At 36.5% G+C, this 26,878-nt stretch overlaps 1 protein-coding gene across 7 annotated transcripts in view; it reads left to right on the top strand.

Moving 5' to 3' along the window:
- BAZ1A (bromodomain adjacent to zinc finger domain 1A) overlaps positions 1-26,878 on the top strand; it is a 93,562-nt gene that overhangs the window by 57,994 nt on the left and 8,690 nt on the right. For 3 of the 7 annotated variants that reach the window (XM_082384058.1, XM_082384053.1, XM_082384057.1), the window contains 10 exons: positions 2,018-2,113; positions 2,229-2,453; positions 3,904-4,069; positions 4,302-4,415; positions 7,415-7,539; positions 10,142-10,738; positions 12,514-12,677; positions 13,395-13,549; positions 13,875-14,023; positions 24,571-24,606. In XM_082384058.1, the coding sequence (XP_082240184.1) occupies positions 2,018-2,113; positions 2,229-2,453; positions 3,904-4,069; positions 4,302-4,415; positions 7,415-7,539; positions 10,142-10,738; positions 12,514-12,677; positions 13,395-13,549; positions 13,875-14,023; positions 24,571-24,606 (1,827 nt within the window). Of the gene's footprint in view, positions 1-2,017; positions 2,114-2,228; positions 2,454-3,903; positions 4,070-4,301; positions 4,416-7,414; positions 7,540-10,141; positions 10,739-12,513; positions 12,678-13,394; positions 13,550-13,874; positions 14,024-16,299; positions 16,390-24,570; positions 24,607-26,878 lie in introns of all 7 variants that reach the window. The other 4 variants (XM_082384059.1, XM_082384055.1, XM_082384054.1 and 1 more) reach the window with 4 other exon arrangements.

The raw sequence follows: 26,878 nt of genomic DNA on the forward strand, positions 1-26,878 counted from the left end.
TTATATCAAATCTTGGAAATTTTGACCAGCAATTTTTTAACTCTTCTATTAAAAATATCAATTCCTCTCGTTAGTCTTACATCATGAACTTAGTGCCTTTCAAAGTACAGGAAAAAGAGCATTCTCCTTATACAGAATAGTTTTGTGTATTTGCTGAGATGTTATTGTTTAGTGTTGAAATTGTGTGCACCTAATTCTAGATTATGATGGTGATAAATGTATCTGTTTCACATAGTCAAGCCATATACAGTTCAGCTATATTCTCTTGGTATGATGTACCTGAGTGACTGTCTCGGCAAATCCTAGAATGATATTTACAGTTTCTTGAGAGTGCAATTTGGTAGATAACTGAGTTAAAGAATACATATTTTAACATGTTAAACACAACTAAAAGTAAGCTGTCATTTTGTTGGTTGTCCATTTCCTAAGGCCTTTGGCCCAGGAAAATTATAACTTACTATAGATAAAATAGGTTGAATTGCTGCAAAGGAAGAGAACCAGTACACTTATACAGCTCTGTAACTAGGACTGTTGTTAATTTTAGACTGCCTGTATTAATTTTAAGTTTGTTTGGCTTTATATGTAAAATGAAAATTGAAAAAGTTTTAGGTCTACTATTTCCCTATTGAGGAAGAATATAATGTCTGTCATTTTGACTAGATTCATGGCCTGGTAGGAATAACTTATGCATATATGTAGCATTTAGTCAGATAACTTCTCCTGTGTGGTAGTGTTTATGCTTTAAAATGCCATGAAATTGTCAATGACTGTAATCAGACATAATCCCAGAGCCGCCTTTTTCCTTTAGTAAAGGACAGCACTTCTGTTCTCTAAGGTTCATTTTTTCAGCTTGTGAACTTTGGGGAGGGAATCATATAGTGGAAAGTTAAGGAACCACAGAACCAGGTTAGCCCAGTGATTTTCCAGCTCTAATCCATGGAACTCTACAAATTGTACGGGGATTCCTCTGTGCTACTGCAGCAGAGTTGGAAAAATGAATGGGCAGGATTGTCATCTCTATTCCCTACTTTAACAAGGGCATCTTTTATCTCTTTTATATTGTACTTCCAAGAAATACTTGAAGAATTTGAAAACTGCTGATCTAGACTTACCCCTGTAAGAAAAATGAAGCCAATTAAGTGACTGGTCTAAAGCCTACGTAACTAGGAACTAGGGATTGGCAGAGTTAAGACTAGAATATACATTATCTGACTCTTAGTCTGAAGCTGTGTCTGCTGTACTTTGGTATAACAGAAGGGCTTTTTATCAGCTTAAAGTTTTTTCATAGGTGACATTTTAATTTTATTATCTATGTAAGGAATAATTATACATCCTAATGGTTTAAATACATTTGTGCCAGTAGATTTGCTCTTTAGTCCTATTTGTAGGCTAAGCACTGTTTTCAAAGCTAAAGGAATTTACTTAGAAAATACAGGGATATCTTCCTATTGTTTCATGGATCGGCAAGTTTTCAAAATAAAAACAAGCAATTTAAATGAAGAGGATAAATCTCTGGTTAAGTGACAGCAGTACTGTCTTTAAGTTCTTTTAGCTCTTTTTCTGTGCTGGTTTTGTGATGATTACAACTTATACTTTGTTATGATTCAACCTTAAAATATTTATAAAAGATTTGGGTATCTTCAAACAGATTCTGATTTTCAAAGTAGACTTTTCTAAAGTTATGGTTGAGCAAGGAGATTTGTTTTTCATTCTAAAGTGTATTTTACCTTTTTTTTTTTTTTTTTGGAATGTGTATGTGCATCTTGTTTGCAACTTGGAAATTGTCTTCTCTCTGTTAAGTAAGGGAAAAATTAGTGTGTAGTGCATGTCTTAGGATTTATAGTTTTAGTTGGATACTAGGCAGAATGTGAAGGATGCTTGTTGTACCTAGTGTTGGTTCTTTTGAGGTTCCTGAATGTTAAGCTGTTTGCTGTTTCTTTCATCATTTTAAAAGGGTATTATTCCCAAATATTCAAGCTTTGATTTGCACTAGAATGAAGTATTTATTTCCTTAAAGATTTAACGGAGGCTTTGGATGAAGATGCAGACCCCACAAAATCTGCACTGTCTGCAGTTGCAACTTTGGCAGCTGCATGGCCGCAGTTGCACCAGGGTATGTGTAGGTTTTATTTTTTGTTTGCTTTTTTATTTTTATAAAGGTATATTTTACATTGCTGAGGACTTATTGTTTATATTCTAAATGACTATATCATTTTTAACAACTATAGGCTGCAGTTTGAAAAGCTTGGATCTTGATAGCTGCACACTTTCTGAAATCCTCAGACTACACATCTTAGCTTCAGGTGCTGATGTAACATCAGCAAATGCAAAGTACAGGTATCAAAAACGAGGAGGATTTGATGCTACAGATGATGCCTGTATGGAGCTTCGTTTGAGCAACCCCAGTCTAGTGAAGAAACTGTCAAGCACTTCAGTGTATGATTTGACACCAGGTAAACTTTGCAAGTTAGAATTTGTATAATCTGCCTACTTCCTACCCTCTTATCCTCTTACGCCCGGAAAACTTGGTAGCTGATGAGAAAATTTTAGGTGATATTCAGTTTTAAAAGAGAAGGAGAGGGATTTGCCTGGTGACACAGTGGTTAAGAATCCACCTGCCAATGCAGGGGACACGGGTTCGAGCCCTGATCCGGGAAGATCCCACATGCTGCGGAGCAACTAAGCCTGTGCGCCACAACTACTGAGCCCGCGTGCCACAGCTACTGAAGCCTGCACGCCTAGAGCCCATGCTCCACAACAAGAGAAGCCACCCCAAAGAGAAGCCCACGCACCGCAACGAAAAGTAGCTTCCACTCGCCGCAACTAGAGAAAGCCCACGCACAGCAACGAAGACCCAACACAGCCAAAAATAAATAGATAAATTTATTTAAAAAAAAAAAAGAGAGAGAAAGCAGTCTTTAAAAAAAAATTGTTGGAATACAGTGATGTAAATTAACTACTGTTGTTATTCATATTAGCTTTAATTATTTATGATTTTTTTCTTTTTCTATTTGGATTTTCTGTTACTTTAAAAATTTATGGGGACTTCCCTGGCAGTCCAGTGGTTAGGGCTCCGCGCTTCCACTGCGGGGGGTGTGGGTTCAATCCCTGGTTGGGGACTAGGATCCCACATGCTGCGTGGTGAGGCCAAAAAAAAAAACCAAACAAATTGTGGTTAGTTTACTACATCTACTAAGTTTAGAAGGATAAGTGAGAAGTAGCTAGCTTTCACTTTTACTTATTAGTATATCAGAAATTTAAGCTGTAGCTGCAAAATTCTAATATTCATTTGAGTGTTTGTGCCTCAATTTTACATATGAGGCACAATGTGTAAAAATAAGATGAAGTTATTTTTCCCTTTTTCTAAATAAAAAATTATAATGTACAAATATATAGAATTGAATTTAATATGCTTAATAGAACATATAATAAGGGTACCTAATTCCTAAGATTCATATAGTTAAAAAAATTTTTTTTATTGAGATATAGTTGATCTAACATATAATTTTTATAATTTATAGTAGTGTTTTTATGCAGTCTTTTCAGAGTAGCAATTTGCATATTGCCTTTTTTTGTTTTTAATTCATGTGGTTATAACTTAGTTTTGATTTGAACTTCATACATGAGCCTGAAAATTAAAACTTGAAAATTAATTCTTTGCAATTAGAAAATTTTTCATGTCTGTTTAATTAGTATATAAGGTAGTCATTAGTATTTGAAATGCCTTGTCTATCACATAACTGTTAATTGGATTCAAAGTTGCTTTTTTTCCGTACATGCCATTGGCATGTTTGATCTTAAGAAACTTTTCCCTGGTCTTTATTAAACATTTTCACATTGAGCCACAAATTAAAATTTTTCTTGTCATTGATAATCCAGAAGTTATTTACCAATTTTTGACAGGAGAAAAAATGAAGATACTTCATGCTCTCTGTGGGAAACTACTGACCCTAGTTTCTACTAGGGATTTCATTGAAGATTATGTTGACATATTACGGCAGGCAAAGCAGGAGTTTCGGGAGTTAAAAGCAGAACAACATCGAAAAGAGAGGGAAGAAGCAGCTGCTAGGTAAGAAATAATTATAGTCAGTTGTGCTAATGAAAGCTGTTTATTTCTTTACATCTGAAACCATGTTGGGCTGCAGTGTGGCATTGGCTCACACTGAGAGGTTATGAATAGATTAACTACTTTATGGTTTTGTGATAACATTTGGAGCATTTTCTATAATTTTATGATTAAAGGCAAGATACTAAAAGTTAGAAGTATCAGATAGACTATAATATTTTATTTTAACTTTCAGAATTCGTAAAAGGAAAGAAGAAAAACTTAAGGAGCAAGAACAAAAAATGAAGGAGAAACAAGAAAAACTAAAGGAAGATGAGCAAAGAAATTCAGTTGCAGATATATCTGTTGGGTATGGTTTGAATTACACTGCTTATCTGGATCACATAAAGAATAAAAATCAGCACCTTAAACTCTAAAATGCTTTCAAAAGTTTTAGAAAACATATGATAGTGTCAGCAAGCCTATGAAATTTACATACAGACAGTCCTCAGATATACATGTGTTATGTTTAAAAAGAAAAAAAATAGCACTTCTAGGGAATCTAGAACTCATTTTCTCATAGAATTAATGTTACAAATTATAATTTCCCAGAAAACTTTCAATAGGCTATTGTTAACCAGTTTCTAGCATTACTAGTAGGATCTCTCCTCTCCACCATCATCATCACAGTTGTACACTGTGTTTACAGAGCTCCTTCAAGCCTTTTGAGGAATAGAGATGAGATTGGAGCTTCTGGTAGAAGGTGTAGGGAGAGGATGTCAGCATCTTAAATAATTTAGTGACTGCCTAAGTATTTCATTGCATTTCAGCATATTAGGGATGAAGATTGGCTGTGAAGACAAGTCGGAATTTTTCCCATACTATAGATGGCAAATCATATTCAAATTTAGCAGAAATAATCATTTTTAAATAAAATCTGCCAAGGAAGTTCTAAAAATCTCAGTATTCCAAATTTAGTGTATTGACTTTTGATTATACTTTGATGTAAAAATACCTATTACATCTTAAGATCATAGGTCACAAACTTGCATCAGTTGTATTTTATATGGCCATCAGTAATACTTTAAGGAATTTATTTGGATACCTTAAGAAAGTTAATAGATATGACACCTAAAGTACAAGCAACCAAAGAAAAAATAGATAGACTTCACCAAATTTGAAAACTTCCGTGCTTCAAAGAACACTATCAAGAAAATAAAAAAAAGCAACCCAGAGAATGGGACAAAATTTTAGCAAATTATATATCTGATGATGGTCTGACGTCCAGAATATATAAAGAACTCATACAACTCGACAGTAAAAAGACAGCCCAATTTAAAAAATGGGCAAAGGATTTTAATGGACATTTCTCCAAAGAAGATATACATGAAGCTCATAAAAAGATGCTCAACATCATTAGTCATTAGGGAAACTTATATCAAAACTGCAATGAGATACTACTTCACGCTTACTAGGATGGCTATAATTCAACTGAGGGACAGTAACATATGTTGGTGAGAATATGAAAGAATTAGAACTCTCATACATTGCTCACAGGGATGTGTAAAATGGTGTGGCTGATTTGGATAAGTTTGGCAGTTCATCAAACAATTTAAACCATATGTTACCATGTGACCAGCAGTTCCACTCCTAGGTATATACCCAAGAGAATTAAGAACATACATTCACTTAAAAATGTATACACGAAAGTTCATAGCAGCGTTATTCTTAATAGCCAAAAAATGGTAACAACCCAAATGTCTATCAGTTGATGAATAGATAAACAAAATGATATATTCCTTCTGTGGTATATCCATATAGCAGAATGTTATTCAGCAATAAAAGGAATGGAATTCTGATACATGCTACAACATGGATGAACATATTATGCTAAGTGAAAGAAGCTAGTCAGTCACAAAAGGCCATGTATGATATGATTCCATTTATAGGAAAAGTCCAGAATAGGCAAATCCATAGCAGAAAGTAGATGAGTGGTTACCAGGGGCATTGGGGGAAGAGGAAATGAAAATGGCTATGTGGTTTTTCTTTTGGGATGGTGAAAATCTTCTGGAATTAGATAGAGGCAATGATTGTATAACCTTGTTAATATTACTAAAAACCACTGAATTGTACACTTTAAAATGGTGATTTTTACAGTATGTGAATTATCTCTCAATTTTTTTTACGTTTTATAAACTTTTTCCAATTATATTGAGATGTAATTGACATAAAATATTGTATTCATTTAAGGTATACAAAACAATGATTTGATAAATGCATATATTGTGAAATGATGACCATAGTTTCATTAATATTCATCACCTCACATAGTTACAAATTTTTTTTCCTTGTGATATCTCAAATTATTAAAAAGGGAAAATAGGCATGTTACAGATCCCACCACTTCATATTTTTTGTACTCATCTAGCCTCACTTATTTACATTATCTCTCTGGTTCCTGAATACATTTGAGTTTACAAAACTGTCTTTGAATGTAGAACATAAATGGTAGAATTAACTCAGGTTTCATACAACTTTAGTTTTGATTTGGACAATATAGTGGATTAGATAAAACATCCATATTGTGCTCATTCTTCCTACTTACTATATCTGAAGTTTGTCTGCTTTCCTCCTCCACTGTTTGTCTATTTATCTCCTTTATACTCTGAGCCACCATCACCTCCCAGCCAGCTACCTGGACTATTACAGTGACCTCTTTACTGGTCTCCCCTCATCTACTTTCTCTCTCAGATGATTTTCCACATAGCAGCAAAAGTGCCTTCTAATCATGTCATTTCCCTTTTCTAAACTCGTCCACGTTTTTCCCTTTGCTTTTTTTTTTTTTTTTCCCCATTGCGTTTTGAATGATGCCTTACAAGGCCCAGTATGACCTAGCCCTGCTTTTTCTCATTCATATCTTGAATTACTTCTTTTTTGTTTACACCTTCTCAAAATTATAAGCTCCTTCCTTTTCCTTTGAGCTCAGTGCCTTAGCATGTTGTCCCCTCTGCTAGAGATGAAGATTTCTTCTTACCTGCCGCCTTACCCCTCCCCAGTCCCCATAGTCTCGCAGTTTATATATGTCACTTCTTTAAGCAAAGCCTCTCTTGATCCCTGAGACTAGATTTGGTTCTCCTGGAAATGCTTTCATAGCATTTTGAACTTCTCCTTTTTTAGTATTTATTACATATTTTAATTTTACAATGATTTATATAATTATCTGTTTTCTCTGCAAGACTGTAAACTCTGTGTTATCTCGTTCACTACTTCCTAAGCATAATGCCTGGCACTTCATACGCAGGCAATAAATATTTCATGCATGGAAGTATATATTCATTAATGAATATAATTTTTGTTTTCATCCTTAAGGGAGGAAGAAAGGGAAGATTTTGATACTAGCACTGAGAGCAAAGAAATAGAGCAAAAGGAACAAGATCAAGACACAGTTACTGAGGATGAAGATGACCCAGGAGCACATAAAAGAAGCAGAAGGGGTAATACAGAATTTCTTTAGGGCATTCTTGCTTGTTTTTAATTGATAAGGCATTTTATTAATTCACTATTCTGAAATATGTATTAGATTGCTTCCATTTGAGATTCCGAGGTGTGTTTGTTGAGTTTTCATATTTACTACTTTATATTGACCAAATAGAAATTTTTATTCTATAACATACTCATTCTACATGCATTGAATGCCTCTTAGTTGCTAGAGGTACAAGAGATCAGTAATGCTTGTAATTGGTGTCATATTGCTGGGAATGGATATCTCTGCTGCCGTAAAATAATTTCATAAATTGCTGGATCAAAGGAAATACATTTTTTTGAAAGCTTGGTACAAATTACTTCTGAGGATCTCTAACCGTCTTCATTTGATAACTATTAAGGAGATCCTTAAGTTTATTCTGTGCCTCTAATTTGGATGGTATCTTTTCTTTTTTTGCTTTATTTTCTAAATGGTTATTGTAAGTAGACAGAAAATCTCTTGTATCATGGAGGCTGTACTGTCTGATTACAATGCAGTTGATTTAGAAATCCAAAGCAAATAAACCTCATATTATTAGAGTTTAAAACAAACTTCCAAGTAATGGGTCAAAGGAGAAACCCTAATGGAAATTAGAAAATATTTAAAACCAATTAATACTGCATATTAACACTTGTTGGATACAGTCCCTCTATTTAAAGGAAAGTTTATATAGCTTTAATGCAAATTAGGAAAGAAGAAAGGCAAATTGAGCCTAGGCATTCATTTAAGAAGTTAGAGGTAGAAACTGGAATAATCTCCCCAAATATAAGGAAACAGTAGATATGAGTAGAAATTAATAGAAGATAAAACTGCAATAGAGAAGAACAACAAAGCCAAAAGTTGGTTCTTTGAAAAAGACACAAACTGGATAAACCTTTGTTGAAATTGATTTGGGGGGGGGGGGGGGTGGTCACAATAAAAAATTAGGACTAAAAATGGAAGCAACATAACTACAGATGGAGCAGAAATTTAATGATAAGGGGATAACATAACAATTTTATAGCAGTAAATTTGAAAATAGAGGCCAAAAAGGAGCAAAATCCTAGAAAAGTGCAAATTATAAAAATGGATTAAAGAAAAAATTTAAAATGTGAATTGTCCTAAACCATTAAACATCTTGAATTCGTATTAAAAGCCTTCCTATAAGGAAAACATCAGTCCTAGGCAACTTTATGGTGAATTCTGCCAAATTTTAAAGAAGCAGATAATTCCAATCTTACACAAACTCAGGCAAAAGAAATAGAAAGAAGAAACACTTCCCAACCATTTAAGCAATATGACAATGACTGAAACAAGAGAGAAGTCTAATTCTTCAACACAGCATAAAAGTCCAGGCAGGTCACCAGGAATCCAGGCTCCTTCTGTCTTGTTGGTACTGTCATCCTTAGGGTTTTGCTGCCATCCTCATGTTCCAAAATGATTTATCACCTTGTCTCCATTCTATCTAGTTGGAAGAGGGAAAGAAGAAAAAGAGGCATAACCCAGAGGTTACATATAATGCTTCTGCTCCCACCTCTTTGACCAGTAGTTTCTAATGTAGCCATGTTTACTAGGGAAAGAGGGTCTGGGAAATGTTGTCCTTCTTTTGGATTGCTAGGTGCCTAATAATTAAGGGTTCTGTTACCTTAAAGCAAAGGTTAGTAAACTATAGCCCATTGGCCAAATCTGCCCTGCCCCCTGTTTTAATATTACCCATGAGCTAAAAAGAGTTTTTACAGTTTTAAATAGTTGAAAAAATTTTATGAAGAATGATATTTTGTGACGTGAAAATTACATGAAATTCAGACTCAGTGACCATAAATAAAGTTTTATTGAATATAGCCATGCTCATTCATTTGCATATTGTCTATAGCTGCTTTCATGCTACAGTGGCAGAGTTGAGTAGCTGTGACAAAAACCATATGACCCACACAGCCTAAAATATTTACTAGCTAGCCCTTTACAAAAGTAGTTTGCTAACTCCTGCCTTAGAGGAAGGACTGAATGTATGTTGCAAAATAACTAACAGACTGTGCCCACACTCTCCAGTATGGAGATGGAAGATTTTTGTGTGTCCCTTCATATTTAAGTGTGCCAGTTTCTTATTAACATAGTATATTAGTCTATTCATGCTACCATAACAAAATATTACAGACTGGGTGGCTTAAACAACAAATTTATTTCATCACAGTTCTGGAGGCTGGAAGTACAAGATCAAGGTGCCAGCAGGGTTGATTTCTGGTGAGGCCTCTCTCAGCTGGTGATAGCACCTTCTCACTGTGTCCTCACATGACCTTTCCTCTGTGCCCACAAGTGGAGAGGGAGCTCTGGTCTCTCTTCCTTAAAGACACCAGTCCTGTCGGATTAGGGCCCTGCCCTTATGATCTCATTTAACCTTAATCACCTCGTTAAAGGCCCTGTCTCCAAATTTAGTCACATTGGGGTTTAGAACTTCAACCTATGAATTGGGGGTATGGGGGGTGGCGCATACAGTTTAGTCCAAAACGTATAGTAACTTGGGGTAGCTTGTATCGTATTTTTCTAATGAAAATTTAAAGTATGATGATGGTGATCAAAGGTTGTTTCGATTATAGGGAGAAGGGGACAAAATGGATTTAAAGAATGTACAAGGCAAGAAGAGGTCAACTGTGTAACAAGAGAGCCTCTTACTGCTGATGAGGAAGAAGCTTTAAAACAGGAACACCAGCGAAAAGAGAAAGAGCTCTTAGAAAAAATCCAAAGTGCCATAGCATGTACCAATATCTTTCCCTTGGGCCGCGACCGCATGTATAGGCGGTATTGGATTTTCCCTTCTATTCCTGGATTGTTTATTGAAGAGGATTATTCTGGTCTCACTGAAGACATGCTGTTGCCGAGGCCTTCATCATTTCAGGATAATGTACAGTCTCAAGATCCTCAGGTATCCACTAAAACTGGAGATTCTTTGATGTCTGAATCTACCTCCAGCATTGACCAAGGTCCGTGTGATGATTCTGTGCAGCTGCCAAAACCAGTGCATAAGCCAAATCGGTGGTGCTTTTACAGTTCTTGTGAACAGCTGGACCAGCTTATTGAAGCTCTTAATTCTAGAGGACATAGAGAAAGTGCCTTAAAAGAAACTTTGTTGCAAGAGAAACGCAGAATATATGCACAGCTAGCCCGTTTTTCTGAAGAGAAATTTCATTTTTCAGGTAAATTTTCAATGGAACCTATTTCCTTTATTTTTCTTTCCCAATAATCTCTGGCTCAGGATTAAACATTTTTCAAACTATTAGAGCTGTGTTTAAAACAACTTCTCTTTCATTTGGACTATGCTCTCAGTTCCTAAGTTAGGGAAAGTTTGCCAGTTAGAGAAATAAGGTTTTCTAGATTCCACTGGCTTCCGTTTGGATTATGAGAAACACAGCTGACGATGTGAGCAGTTACGTACTCTTCCTGATCTCATTCCTTGACCAGTAGATTGAACACCTGAGGCACTAAGGTTACCATCGGTTTTTGAGATCTAATAGTGAGTGAGGTCACTCACTGAAGGTTTTGGCTGAGGGTCCAGGGACAGGTTCCATTAGTGATCACGCCTTTGGAGATGGGCTGCAAGGACAGATCAGGTAGCAGTATTTCTTATTTGATGGCTGGTCTATTGATGACAGATAAGAGAAAGCAGTAAGGCATTTTTAGGTGTAAATTTTAGCAGTAAGGCATTTTTAGGTGAAATTTTCTAGGTAGAGAACTCTTAAATTTAGGGTCATATTACCATGACTACTTTAATTCTCTTCAGGATTAAAAACTGTTGATCACAATTCTTTAACAGCTTTAAAGCTGAGATTTTAATTCATAACACTGTACAATTCACCCATTTAAAGCGTACAATTCAGTGGTTTTTTTGTATATTCTTAGATATGTGCAACCATCACACAGTCAATTTTAGAACATTTTCATCATCTCAGAAAGAAATCCCATACCCTTTAGCTGCCACCCCCGTAGACCTAAGCAACCACAAATCTATTTTCTGTCACTGTAAATTTCCTTGTTTGAATATTTTATGTGACTGGTGTCATGTAGTATATGGTCTTTTGTGATTGACTTTCATTTAGCATAATGTTTTCAAGGTTCATTTAAGTTGTACTTCATTCCTTTTTATGGCCAATTAATGTTCATTGTATACTACATTTTATTCATCCATATGTTAGTTGATGGACATTTCTGTTGTTTCCACCTCTTGGCTGTTACGGATAATGCTGCTATAAACATTTGTGTACAAATTTTTGCTGACACATGTTTTCATTTCTCTTGGGTATATACCTAAGAGTGAAATTACTGGATCGTATGGTAATTCTGTTTAATCATTTGAGGAACTTCCAGACTGTTTCCTAAAGTGGCTCACCATTTTATATTGAGGGTTAAAATTTCTCCATGTCCCTGTCAACACTTGTTATTATCTGACTTTTTGATTCTAGCCATTCTAGAGGTGTGAAGTGGTATCTCATTGTGATTTTGATGTGTATTTCCCAAATGACTAATGATCTTGAGCATCTTCTCATGGTCTTATTGGCCATTTGTATATCTTCCTTAAAGAAAAGTGTGTTCAGGGGAATTCCCTGGCGGTCCAGTGGTTAGGACTCAGAGCTTTCGCTGTTGTGGGCCCCTGGTTGGCAAACTAAGATCCCGCGAGCCTCGCAACACAGCCAAAAAAAAAGAAAGAAAGAAAAGTGTGTTCAGATCCTTTGCTCATTTTTTAGTTCTATTATTTGTCTTTTTATTGAGTTGTAAGAGTTCTTTACATATTCTAGATACAAATCACTTATCAGATAAATGATGTGCAAACATTTTCTCCTTTTTTTTTTTCCCCCCCACACTTGAGGATTTACTGAGTGTTTTTATATCCATTGTCTCACAATCATACAGTCAGATGAGTAACTGTATTTTTTAATGAGAAAATAATAATAAAGATATTTGATAACTATTTCAGACAAACCTCAAACTGATAGCAAACCTACATATAGTCGGGGAAGATCTTCCAATGCATATGATCCATCTCAGATGTCTGCAGAAAGGCAGCTTGAGTTGAGGCTGAGAGATTTTCTTTTGGATATTGAAGACAGAATTTACCAAGGAACATTAGGAGCAATCAAGGTTTGTACCTGTTCCCATTTTAAATTTGCCTAATTACCAGAATTTTGGCCATATTTGTTAATTTATTTGATATAGTCAAGGCATGTGTGTTCTGAATAAATACCAGGAAGTGATATATTTTTTATGAAAACTAACTTTATTCCCCTGTATCAAATTGTTTATATATAGATAGAAATCTTTCTTAAATATGCTATATGACTATCTGCTTTCTTAAACAGAATTTAATGAACATAATTGACCTTTTTTAATATTAACTTTTGGTGTTTAAAAAGTATCTGTTTTATGGCATTTTCATCCGAGATGTTGAAATGTGTAAGGATATTTTCTTCTTCCTTGACTAGCTCCTGCCTCCTCTGCTGAGTCTGGTTTGTTTATTGGTTTCTTTGTTACCTTTTTTAAATCTGTAAGTAATTCATGCTTGGTATGTGTGTTCTGTTCATTCCTTTGCTATCATCTGTCACTTTTTTGCTACTGTCAGGTGACCAATCTTAGAATTGTTTATGATTTCACTATATAGAGAGTAAGGTATTAAAGCTTCCATCTATGAATGATACGAATTCCATTTTGGCCACTTAGTAACCTTATTTTTAGATCCCTTTTTGATTCACAATCTGTTCTAGAATATTCATGACTTTTTCATATGTACATTGAACCTCATATTTCTTAGGAACAGTATATGTCATTTTTCAGGGTTAGTAAATTTGGGTTTTGTTACAGGTTACAGACCGAAACGTCTGGAGATCAGCATTAGAAAGTGGGCGGTATGAGCTGTTAAATGAGGAGAACAAGGAAAATGGTATAATTAAAACTGTGAATGAAGATGTAGAGGAGATGGAAATTGATGAGCAAGCAAAGGTCATAGTAAAAGACAGGTACAAAAAGGATTTTCTAAAGTAATCATCACTTTTCCTTGCCATTTTATACTTTTTTTTTTTAAAGTAAATGTTTCTTTTTCTTCAAAAAATTGTTTTAAAATCTTATTGTGAGGACCTTAATATTTGTAACCACTGAAGATCCTTGTTATATGTGGCTGTAGATATGACAGATTTAAACTGGGAGTATTTTTCAAGTATTCCTTAATTGCCTATTCTTTATTTTGTGGATTCGATTGAAGACTTGCTCTTAACAAAACTTTATGTGTGGTGCTATGGGGAATAAGATAATCCCTGTGCTCACTGTTCAATGTTTTAATTGTAGACTTTTGGGCATAAAAACAGAATCTCCAAGTACTGTCTCAACTAATGCAAGTACACCGCAGTCAGTAAGCAACGTGGTTCATTATCTTGCAATGGCACTCTTTCAAATAGAGCAGGGCATTGAGCGGCGTTTTCTCAAAGCGCCACTTGGTAAGTATCTGTTTTTAATTCAAAATATTAGTTATATTTTAAATGCTTTTGAATTGCCCTTTAGTTGATAGAACTTTATTGGCTGACAATAAAATTGATTGACTAATTTGAAAATTTTAAGATTGCATTTTCATTTTAAAATGTGAGTTCTTTCAGGTGAGATTTATTTTTTTAATAATACTTAAATACTTTAAAAAATTTTTTTCTAGGTATTCATTCATTTTAATGAATGTCTATTTAACTATTTCTGTCAGTCTCTTCTTTTATGAACTTGTCTTCTGAAGAAAGATTACCAAATCCTGTGACTAGCCTGAATAATCAAAGACTATACATAAATTCGTTGTTGTTGTTATTTAAAACAGAACCTCAAGGAAGCTACTTAAATGTCCCCCATTAGGGGTATGGTTTAATAATGTGGTCACTCACCTGAGCACTGTGTACGAAGTACCAGATCAGAAATACCAGGTGTTAAAGGGTACACAGATGAGGAAATGCTCTATAATTTATGGTTAGGATGACAGAAATAATTCTATCAGGAATGTGTTTCAGCAATTGTGAAATTAATATGCTTTTAGGGACTAATCTAGGAACATACTCATTATGTCTTTAGGAAAATATATGTGTCAAGTTCCAAATCAGTTTTCATGTCATAACTGCCTCTACTTCCCTGTGGTCTTTCTGAAAAATGGAATTAATTTATAATTCATCATATTGAGATAGTTTGTATCTCAATAGTGGGGTACTAGAAGAAACAGGTTTTTTAAACCATATCTTTTTGGTCTCGTATTGAGAGAGCAACTTGAGGAGACGAAAATCCTTTAAAAATGATTTGAATGTTACTTTGTTGAGTAGTAAGAACAAAGCTTTCATAAATAGATGATGCTATGAGAGCAATTTTGGCACGTCAATATATTTGTAAAATGTTATTTTTAAATTGAAGGATTTGTGGCTAGTATCTCATTGTTCTAATAAACCTATCCATATTTTTATATTTTTTATAAATTGATAATTCCACCATGAGCTTAATAACTCACTTTTCACATCAAAAGTAGCACTTGTAAGAAATAAAATACATATGACCATAAAGATATTCAAGTTTGTATTTGTTGAATCACTGCTATTTTGTCTTCAGTATTTCTTAATATTTTCTGTGTTCAAATCAAATTACGTGTACAAGGGATCTCTGTATTGTTTCTTACAAACACGTGTGAATTTACAATTACTTCAATTAGAAGTTATTTGTAAGTCATAGAGCTCTTATAAATGTAAGATGTTATTACTACTCATTAATTCTGTGATTCCTAAAGGGGTGAGGGATAAAATGCAATTCTGCTGATTTTTCCACTTCTGAAATTGCCATAAATTAAAGTTATTTATAAGTTTGGGGGGGGATCAAATTAATTATTTAGTGTGTTTGTATTTTCTTCAGTACATTTTATTAAATATTTACACAAAGGGAAAAAGTTAACACTGAGAGATGTTGCAACTTACATCTCCTAGGTTATGTAAGAGCAGAGAACTATAGTGTTCCTTATTCTTGTTTGTATACAGCAGCATTAGAACATTCATTTCATCCTGAGACATAGAAACAATTTTAATTGGGGATCTTAAAAAAATAAATGAAATAAGACAAGTTCAACTTACCTTACTTACTTTGTAAATGTTGGTCAGAGTCAGATGTTGATCATTTGTAATATGGATGTTACCATCTACCATTGCTGCCTCAAAGTTAATAGAAGAACTGGTGTCTGTAACTCTTTGTTTAAGCCTTTGAACGGTCTGTTTTGAATGAGACCACAGAAAATGGAGGTACCTCTAGAGTTTTAAGATAGTCTAAATATTTGGAGCAAGGTAATCAAGAATATCCTTAATCCGGAAGAGAAAAGGGGGTTCCACTTCAGAATATTTATTAAAATATTTATTAAAATCCTCCATTCTCCTGATAATTTTTCAACATAGCAAATTAACTATAGTAGGAATTTTCCCAGTTTAGCTTCAGAAATTATTTGTTTCTTGAGGAACCAAGTAAGAAATAAAATTTCTACTTATGTTCCACCTTCTCTAGTATGTCCCTCTTACGCTAGTGATCAATCACATTGATAAAACTAGGCTTTTTTAACTTGGGGAACATAATCATATTTCAATTAATGATTTTAGGTAACATGTGAGAATTGTTTAAGTTGATAATTTAATCATTTATAAAGTCATCCATATGGTTAAACCCTTAAGCTATGGGGAAAAAAATTGTCAAACTAACTTTATCAATTTGAAATTAGGTAACACAGAAATTAATAAAGATCAAAAGGGAGATAGAAAAAAAAAAGACAAGAAAAAGAGAGAGGAAGATCAATCTAGTGTGACAGATGGTAAATTTTTAACTTTTTAAAGAATTCTGTATTTTTAAAGAACTATGATTTTACTTTCTTTACTGCTGAATAGTGGTTTACACATTTAGCTTTTGAAGGAAAAACCTTGGATTTGGTTTTTTGGAAGAGAATGGCATTGGGGGGGTAATATCATCTTCCTAACATTTTTCTTTCTACATTTCATACCTCAGCTAATCAAACTCTTTTAAGCTGGTATATAAAAAATTGACATCGTTGAACCTTAGTATACTTAGTTATTAGTTAAAAGAGTTAACAGCTATGGAATGTATATTTACTTATTCTACATATAGTATTTATTCACAGCATTTTTTTTTCCTTTACTAGCATAGGGAGAATTATGGAGTAGGAGATGTTATTGTTTTATCTCCTAGAGAAGCTTACATGGCATGGTGACATGGATTAATGTATAGTGGCAGTTAACAGTATAAAATCTTCCAGTGTGATATTTGATCATATGAATCTACCATTACTTTATATTAGTAAAATATTTTTATAAATTTATTTATTTATTTATTTATGGCTGCATTGGGTCTTCATTGCTGCACGCGGGCTTTCTGTAGTTGCGGCGAGCGGGGGCTACTCTTCATTGCAGTGCGCAGGCTTCTCATTGCAGTGGCTTCTCTTGTTGCCGAGCACGGGCTCTAGGTGCGTGGGCTTCAGGAGTTGTGGCTCACAGGCTCTAGAGCACAGGCCTCAGTAGTTGTGGTGCATGGGCTTAGTTGCTCCGCGGCATGTGGGATCTTCCCAGACCAGGGATCAAACCAGTGTCCCCTGCATTGGCAGGCGGATTGTGAACCACTGTGTCACCAGGGAAGTCCCTAGTAAAAAACTTTTAATTAGCAATATCTTGAGGAATTTATCTGTGCTAGCATAATGGAAAATAAAACAAGACATTTCTGCCCTTGAGAGCTGTATAATCTGGAGAAGCAAAGTTTAAGATGAAAAAACAATTAACCGAAAAATAGAATCAATTTTATATACTGTTTTTTATCCTTATTTAAGTACTTATATGAAAATAGAAAAATGTGGACATCCATTTATATCGTATATTTAGAATATTTAAAATGGATAGGAGTAGGTGGGATAAAAATTGGTCCTTGAACTACCACTGGTTTAATTTTCTTAAAGCACCTTTTTGATCAAAACCCATAGTGTTTCACCAGCCTTTGAGTTAAGAACCATTCAAACTGACTTTCTAGGTTCCAAAAGTTCTTCATAATTTTTCTTCCATTGTTCCACATTGGCCTCTGCAACCTTATTTCTTGCCATTACCAATAAGAATGCTCTCTGATTTATACAGAAAGATTTCTTCAAGATCTTTGAACTAGCAATTCTTGTTGCCTTCTTCCTTGGAGGTCCCACTCAGGCCAGAACTTTTCATGAAGACTTATATTAGAAAATCAAGGTAAATAGAAAGCTCAAAATGAGAGGGTGGAAATAAATCAAGTGGACTGTATTATTGCATTTATATCCCTCTTTGCTGGTATTTCTCTTTAGCTTTGTCTAAAGAGTCATTTGACCCATCCATTTTTTTTCCCTCTCTCGTTGAGTTACAAATCTCAATTATCTTTAGAGGTCCAGATGCTTTTTCAAACAGCTTGGTCATTTACTCATACTTTCAAATGTTTATTTCTTAAGATATATTAAACATAGTTGTTTTTCTTTACAAGTTTGGGGGGGTCTTTTGTTTGTTTGTTTATTTGTTTTGGCTGCGTCAGGTCTTAGCTGTGGCATGCAGGATCTTTGTTGAGGCGTGCAGGATCTTTCATTGTGTCGCTCAGGCTTCCCTCTAGTTGTGGCGTGCGGATTCTCTCTTGTTGAGGCGCATGGGCTTAGTTGCATGTGGGATCTTAGTTCCCCGACCAGGGATCGTACCCGAGTCCCCTACATTGGAAGGCGGATTGTTTACCACTGGACCACCAGGGACGTCCCAAACATAGTTATTTTGTATTGTGTCTAATTCTGTGTCTCTTGTCTTTATGGGTCAGATTCTGCAGGCTCTTGCTTAAAATGTTTCCACATGTGCCTTGTGGGTTTTGACTATTAACTCTCATTCCTCAGAACTTAATCTATGGCAATTTCTTCAGAGAGCATTTGCAAAGATTTGCCCTTGTTTCTGCCATTTACCTGAGGTCACTATGAATCCTGGACCACTTTAAAATCTTAGTTTGTGTTTTTTCAGGTTTTAAACCTGTTCAAGGCTTTGCTTGTAGTTACATAGTAGTAGACTTACTTCCCCTTTCCACCCAACACCAAGGTCCAGATGAGCAGATTTACTTGCTACCTCTTTCTTTGTAGCAGCTGTGTCCACCCTGATGCTTTCAGGTGTAGCCTTTGGGGGTCCTAACTTTTAAGAGAGGACTCACCACATTGAGTGGGCCCTGGGTTTCATGTCCTGTCTCTCCCTCCCTGCCCAACAGTCAGACAGAAGTTCGAGATCCACTAGTGTTTGGCAGGTCTATTGCTTTATGACTTCAACTCATTGTGTATATCTTCACCCTCCCAGCTATATTAAAATTTTCTTAAAGTCAGGGGCCATAGAATAGATTTGTTTCATATCTTTTAAAGTACTGCATATTGGAGGAACAGTATGATGGAGGAATAATGATAACAACAATAGCACTTACTCCATGACAGACAGTTTACATGTCTTATATGTATTATCTCATTTAATCTTCCCAACAGCCCTCAGAGGCATAAACTAACCACATACTACTGCTGAGGCACCTGAGGCACAGAGGGGTTGAGGAACTTGCCCAGGCTCACATAGGGGAGCTAGTACTCAACCTCAAGACAGACTGACTCCATAGCCTACATTCTCTTAATTATTATGACACGGCACATGAGGTTTTATTTGAGGATAATAGTAGAAAATATGGTGTGATAGGACCAAACTGTGTGTGGAGTCATATATCTTGCAGAATTTTGACATGATGTGGTAGGCCCTTTATAATTAAGTGTAATGTCTTAGGAAAACTAAGGTAGTTGTTGCAGTATTGAAGATCAATCGAAGGTGGATATCACAGGCCAATGTACAATGAGAGACTGCCTAGATTAATGGCATCCAATTAAATGACTCTTATTTTTTTTTTTTTTTGGTGGTGGTTTTTATTTTATTTTTGTTAACATCATTATTGGAGTATAATTGCTTTACAATGGTGTGTTAGTTTCTGCTTTATAGCAAAGTGAATCAGCTATACATATACATAATATCCCCATATCTCCTCCCTCTTGTGTCTCCCTTCCACCCTCCCTATCCCACCCCTCTAGGTGGTCACAAAGCACCAAGCTGATCTCCCTGTGCTATGCGGCTGCTTCCCGCTAGCTATCTATTTTACATTTGGTAGTATATATAAGTCCATGCCACTCTCTCACTTCGTCCCAGCTTACCCTTCCCCCTCCCCATATCCTCAAGTCCATTCTCTAGTAGGTCTGTGTCTTTATTCCCATCTTGCCACTAGGTTCTTCATGACCTTTTTTTTTTTTTTCCTTAGATTCCATATATATGTGTTAGCATACGGTGTTTGTTTTTCTCTTTCTGACTTACTTCACTCTGTATGACAGACTCTAGGTCCATCCACCTCACTACAAATAACTCAATTTCGTTTCTTTTTATGGCTGAGTAATATTCCATTGCCTATATGTGCCACATCGTCCTTATCCATTCATCTGTCAGTGGACACTTAGGTTGCTTCCATGTCCTGGCTATTGTAAATACAGCTGCAATGAACATTGTGGTACATGACTCTTTTTGAATTATGGTTTTCTCAGGGTATATGTCCAGTAGTAGGATTGCTGGGTAATATGGTAGTTCTATTTTTAGTTTTTTAAGGAACCTCCATACTGTTCTCCATAGTGGCTGTATCAATTTACATTCCCACCAACAGTGTAAGAGGGTTCCCTTTTCTCCACACCCTCTCCAGCATTTATTGTTTCTAGAGTTTTTGATGATGGCCATTCTGACTGGTGTGAGGTGATACCTCATTGTAGTTTTGATTTGCATTTCTCTAATGATTAGTAATGTTGAGCATTCTTTCATGTGTTTGTTGGCAATCTGTACATCTTCTTTGGAGAAATGTCTATTTAGGTCTTCTGCCCATTTTTGGATTGGGTTGTTTGTTTTTTTGATATTGAGCTGCATGAGCTGCTTGTAAATTTTGGACATTAATCCTTTGTCAGTTGCTTCATTTGCAAATATTTTCTCCCATTCTGAGGGTTGTCTTTTCATCTTGTTTATGGTTTCCTTTGCTGTGCAAAAGCTTTTAAGTTTCATTAGGTCCCATTTGTTTATTTTTGTTTTTATTTCCATTTCTCTAGGAGGTGGGTCAAAAAGGATATTGCTGTTATTTATGTCATAGCGTGTTCTGCCTATGTTTTCCTCTAAGAGTTTGATAGTGTCTGGCCTTACATTTAGATCTTTAATCCATTTTGAGTTTACGTTTGTGTATGGTGTTACGGAGTGTTCTAATTTCATTGTTTTACATGTACCTGTCCAGTTTTCCCAGCACCACTTATTGAAGAGGCTGTCTTCTCTCCATTGTATATTCTTGCTTCCTTTATCAAAAATAAGGTGACCATATGTGCATGGGTTTCTCTCTGGGCTTTCTATCCTGTTCCATTGATCTATATTTCTGTTTTTGTGCCAGTACTATACTGTCTTGATTACTATAGCTTTGTAGTATAGTCTGAAGTCTGGGAGCCTGATTCCTCCAGCTCCGTTTTTCTTTCTCAAGATTGCTTTGGCTATTCGGGGTCTTTTGTGTTTCCATACAAATTGTGAAAATTTTTGTTCTAGTTCTGTGACAAATGCCATTGGTAGTTTGATAGGGACTGCATTGAATCTGTAGATTGCTTTGGGTAGAATAGTCATTTTCACAATGTTGATTCTTCCAATCCAAGAACATGGTATATCTCTCCATCTGTTTGTATCATCTTTAATTTCTTTCATCAGTGTCTTATAGTTTTCTGAGTACAAGTCTTTCTCCTCCTTAGGTAGGTTTATTCCTAGGTTTTTTATTCTTTTTGTTGAAGTGGTAAATGGGAGTGTTTCCTTAATTTCTCTTTCAGATTTTTCATCATTAGTGTATAGGAATGCAAGAGATTTCTGTGTATTAATTTTGTATCCTGCTACTTTACCAACTGCATTGATTAGCTCTAGTAGTTTTCTGGTAGCATCTTTAGGATTCTCTATGTATAGTATCATGTCATCTGCAAACAGTGACCATTTTACTTCTTCTTTTCCGATTTGGATTCCTTTTATTTCTTTTTCTTCTCTGATTGCTGTGGCTAAAACTTCCAAAACTGTGTTGAATAATAGTGGTGAGAGTGGGCAACCTTGTCTTGTTCCTGATCTTAGTGGAAATGGTTTCGGCTTTTCACCATTGAAAACAATGTTGGCTGTGGGTTTGTTATATATGGCCTTTATATGTTGAGGTAACTTTCCTCTATGCTTACTTTCTGGAGGATTTTTATCATAAATGGGTGGTGAATTTTGTCAAAAGCTTTTTCTGCATCTATTGAGATGATCATATGGTTTTTCTCCTTCAATTTGTTAGTATGTTAATCAATATGTTGATTGTTTTGCATATATTGAAGAATCCTTGCATTCCTGGGATAAACCCCGCTTGGTCATGGTGTATGATCCTTTTAATGTGCTGTTGGATTCTGTTTACTGGTATTTTGTTGAGGATTTTTGCATGTATGTTCATCAGTGATATTGGCCTGTAGTTTCCTTTCTTTGTGACATCTTTGTCTGGTTTTGGTATCAGGGTGATGGTGGCCTCGTAGAATGAGTTTGGGAGGGTTCCTCCCTCTGCTATACTTTGGAAGAGTTTGAGAAGGATAGGTGTTAGCTCTTCTCTAAAGGTTTGATAGAATTCACCTGTGAAGCCATCTGGTCCTGGGCTTCTGTTTGTTGGAAGATTTTTAATCACAGTCTCAATTTCAGTGCTTGTGATTGGTCTGTTTATATTTTTATTTCTTCCTGGTTCAGTCTCAGAAGGTTGTGTTTTTCTAAGAATTTGTCCATTTCTTCCAGGTTGTCCATTTTATTGGCATATAGTTGCTTGTAGTAATCCCTCATGATCCTTTGTATTTCCGCAGTGTCAGTTGTTACTTCTCCTTTTTCATTTCTAATTCTATTGATTTGAGTCTTCTCCCTTTTTTTCTTGATGAGTCTGGCTAGTGTTTTATCAATTTTGTTTATCTTCTCAAAGACCCAGCGTTTAGTTTTATTGATCTTTGCTCTCGTTTCCTTCATTTCTTTTTCATTTATTTCTGATCTTTATGATTTCTTTCCTTCTGCTAACTTTGTGGGTTTTTTCTTCTTCTTTCTCTAATTGCTTTAGGTGTAAGGTTAGGTTGTTTATTTGATATGTTTCTTGTTTCTTGAGGTAGGCTTGTATTGATGTAAACTTCCCTCTTAGAACTGCTTTTGCTGCATCCCGTAGGTTTTGGGTCGTCGTGTTTTCATTGTCATTTGTTTCTAGGTATTTTTTGATTTCCTCTTTGATTTCTTCAGTGATATCTTGGTTATTTAGTAGTGTATTGTTTAGCCTCCATGTGTTTGTATTTTTTACAGATATTTTCCTGTAATTGCTATCTAGTCTTATAGCATTGTGGTCAGAAAACGTACTTGATAACAATTTCAATTTTCTTAAATTTACCAAGGCTTGATTTGTGATCCAAGATATGATCTATCCTAGAGAATGTTCCATGAGTACTTGAGAAGAAAGTGTATTCTATTGTTTTTGGATGCAATGTCCTATAAATATCAATTAAGTCCATCTTGTTTAATGTGTCATTTAAAGCTTGTGTTTCCTTATTTATTTTCATTTTGGATGATCTGTCCATTGGTGAAAGTGGGGTGTTAAAGTCCCCTACTATGATTGTGTTACTGTTGCTTTCCCCTTTTTATGGCTGTTAGCATTTGCCTTATGTATGGAGGTGCTCCTATGTTGGGTGCATAAATATTTACAATTGTTATATCTCCTTCTTGGATTTATCCCTTGATCATTATGTAGTGTCCTTCTTTGTCTCTTGTAATAGTCTTCATTTTAAAGTCTATTTTGTCTGATTTGAGAATTGCTACTCCAGCTTTCTTTTGATTTCCATTTGCATGGAATATCTTTTTCCATCCCCTCACTTGCAGTCTGTATGTGTCCCTAGGTCTGAAGTGGGTCTCTTGTAGACAGCATATGTGTGGGTCTTGTTTTTGTATCCATTCAGCCAGTCTGTGTCTTTTGGTTGGAGCATTTAATCCATTTACATTTAAGGTAATTATCGATATGTATGTGCCTGTTACCATTTTCTTAATTGTTTTGGGTTTGTTATTGTAGGTCTTTTCCTTCTCGTTTCCTGCCTAGAGAAGTTCCTTTAGCATTTGTTGTAAAGCTGGTTTGGCAGTGCTGAATTCTCTTAGCTTTTGCTTGTCTGTAAAGGTTTTAATTTCTCTGTCGAATCTGAATGAGATCCTTACTGGGTAGAGTAATCTTGGTTGTAGGTTGTTCCCTTTCATCACTTTAAATATGCCCTGCCACTCCCTTCTGGCTTGCAGAGTTTCTGCTGAAAGATCAGCTGTTAACCTTATGGGAATTACCTTGTATGTTATTTGTTGTTTTTCCCTTGCTGCTTTTAATATTTTTTCTTTGTATTTAATTTTTGATAGTTGGATTAATATGTGTCTTGGAGTGTTTCTCCTTGGATTTATCCTGTATGGGACTCTCTGTGCTTCCTGGACTTGATTGACTTATTTCCTTTCCCATATTAGGGAAGTTTTCAAGTTATAATCTCTTCAAATATTTTCTCAGTCCCCTTCTTTTTCTCTTCTTCTTCTGGGACCCCTATAATTCGAATGTTGGTGTGTTTAATGTTGTCCCAGAGGTCTCTGAGACTGTCCTCAATTCTTTTCGTGCTTTTTTCTTTATTCTGCTCTGCGCTAGTTATTTCCACTATTTTATCTTCCAGGTCACTTATCCATTCTTCTGCCTCAGTTATTCTGCTATTGATTCCTTCTACAGAATTTTAAATTTCATTTATTGCATTGTTCATCATTGTTTGCTCTTTAATTCTTCTAGGTCGTTGTTAACATTGTATTTTCTCCATTCTATTTCCAGGATTTTGGATCATCTTTACTATCATTACTCTGAATTTTTTTTTCAGGTAGACTGCCTATTTCCTCTTCATTTGTTTGGTCTGGTGAGTTTTTACCTTGCTCCTTCATCTGCTGTGTGTTTCTCTGTCTTCTCATTTTGCTTAACTTACTGTGTTTGGGGTCTCCTTTTCACAGGCTGCAGGTTCGTAGTTCCCATTGTTTTTGGTGTCTGCCCCCAGTGGGTAAGGTTGGTTCAGTGGGTTGTGTAGGCTTCCTGGTGGAGGGGACTAGTGCCTGTGTTCTGGTGAATGAGGCTGGATCTTGTATTTCTGGTGGGCAGGACCACGTTCAGTGGTGTGTTTTGGGGTGTCTGTGACCTTATTGTGATTTTAGGCAGCCTCTCTGCTAATGGGTGGGGTTGTGTTCCTGTCTTGCTAGTTGTTTGGCATAGGGTGTCCAGCACTGTAGCTTGCTGGTCGTTGAGTGGGGCTGGGTCTTAGCGTTGAGACGGAGATCTCTGGGAGAGCTTTCGTTGTTTGATATTACGTGGAGCCGGGAGGTCTCTGGTGGACCAATGTCCTAAAGTCGGCTCTCCCACCTCAGAGACACAGGCCTGACTCCTGGCCGTAGCACCAAGACCCTGTCAGCCACACGGCTCAGAAGAAAAGGGAGAAAGAAAAGAAAGAAAGGAAGAAAAAAGTAAAATAAAATAAAGTTATTAAAATAAAAAATAATTGTTAAAAATGAAAAAAAAGTAATTAAGAAAAGAAAGAAGAGAGCAACCAAACCAAAAAACAAATCCACCAAGATAACAGTGCTAAAAACTATACTAAAAAAAAAAAAAAAAAAAAAAATGGACAGACAGAACCCTAGGACAAATGGTAAAAGCAAAGCTGTACAGACAAAATCACACAACGAAGCATAGAAGCATACACATACACACTCACAAAAAGAGAAAAAGGAAAAATATATGTATATCGTTGCTCCCAAAGTCCACCTCCTCAATTTGGCATGATTCATCGTCTAATCAGGTATTCCGCAGATGCAGGGTACATCAAGTTGACTCTGGAGATTTAATCCGCTGCTCCTGAGGCTGCTGGGAGAGATTTGCCTTTCTCTTCTTTGTTCACATAGCTCCTGGGGTTCAGTTTTGGATTTGGCTCCGCCTCTGCGTGTAGGTTGTCTGAGGGCATCTTTTCTTCAGTCAGACAGGACGGGGTTAAAGTAGCAGCTGATTCGGGGGCTCTGGCTCACTCAGGCCGGGGGGGAGGGAGGGGTATGGAATGCGGGACAGGCCTGCGTCAGCAGAGGCCAGCGTGACATTGCAACAGCCTGAGGCGTGCCGTGCGTTCTCCCGGGGAAGTTGTCCCTGGATCACGGGATCCTGGCAGTGGCGGGCTGCATAGGCTCCCGGGAGCGGAGGTGTGGAGAGTGACGTGTGCTTGCACACAGCCTTCTTGGTGGCTGCAGCAGCTGCCTTAGCGTCTCATGCCCGTCTCTGGGGTCCGCGCTGATAGCGGCCCCTCACGCCCGTCCCTGGAGCTCCTTTAACCGGCGCTCTTAATCCCCTCTCCTTGCGCACCAGGAAACAAAGAGGCAAGAAAAAGTCTCTTGCCTCTTCGGCAGCTGCAGACTTTTTCCCGGCCTCCGTCCCAGCTAGCTGTGGCGCAGTAGCCCCCTTCAGGCTGTGTTCATGCAGCCAACCCCAGTCCTCTCCCTGCGATCCAACCGAAGCCCGAGCCTCAGCTCCCAGCCCCCGCCCGCCCCGGCGGGTGAACAGACAAGCCTCTCGGGCTGGTGAGTGCTGGTCAGCGCCGAGCCTCCGTGCGGGAAGTGCGGGAATCTCTCCGCTTTGCCCTCCGCACCCCTGTGGCTGCGCTCTCCTCCGTGGCTCCGAAGCTCCCCCCTCCGCCACCCGCGGTCTCCGCCCGCGAGGGGCTTCCTAGTGTGTGGAAACCTTTCCTCCTTCACAGCTCCCTCCCACTGGTGCAGGTCCCGTCCCTATTCTTTTGTCTCTGTTTTTTCTTTTTTCTTTTGCCCTACCCAGGTACGTGGGGAATTTCTTGCCTTTTGGAAGGTCTGAGGTCTTCTGCCAGCGTTCAGTAGGTGTTCTGTAGGAGTTGTTCCACATGTAGATGTATTTCTGATGTATTTGTGGGAACGAAGGTGATCTCCATGTCTTACTCTTCCGCCATCTTGAAAACTTCCTAAATGACTCTTAATAGGTTCAAATGTTTCCGTATAAAAATTGGTGCTGAAAGTTCTTTTTAAGGGGGTATTAACATTTTTTTAATTTACCTTATTTTAAAAATAATACTTTCTTAGGTATAGAAGACAATATCATTGGCATTTATACATAATCGATATTTTTAATAA

This window comes from Balaenoptera borealis (genome assembly GCF_965194805.1).
Source record: "Balaenoptera borealis genome assembly, chromosome: 3".
In the NCBI taxonomy this organism is placed as follows: domain Eukaryota; kingdom Metazoa; phylum Chordata; class Mammalia; order Artiodactyla; family Balaenopteridae; genus Balaenoptera; species Balaenoptera borealis.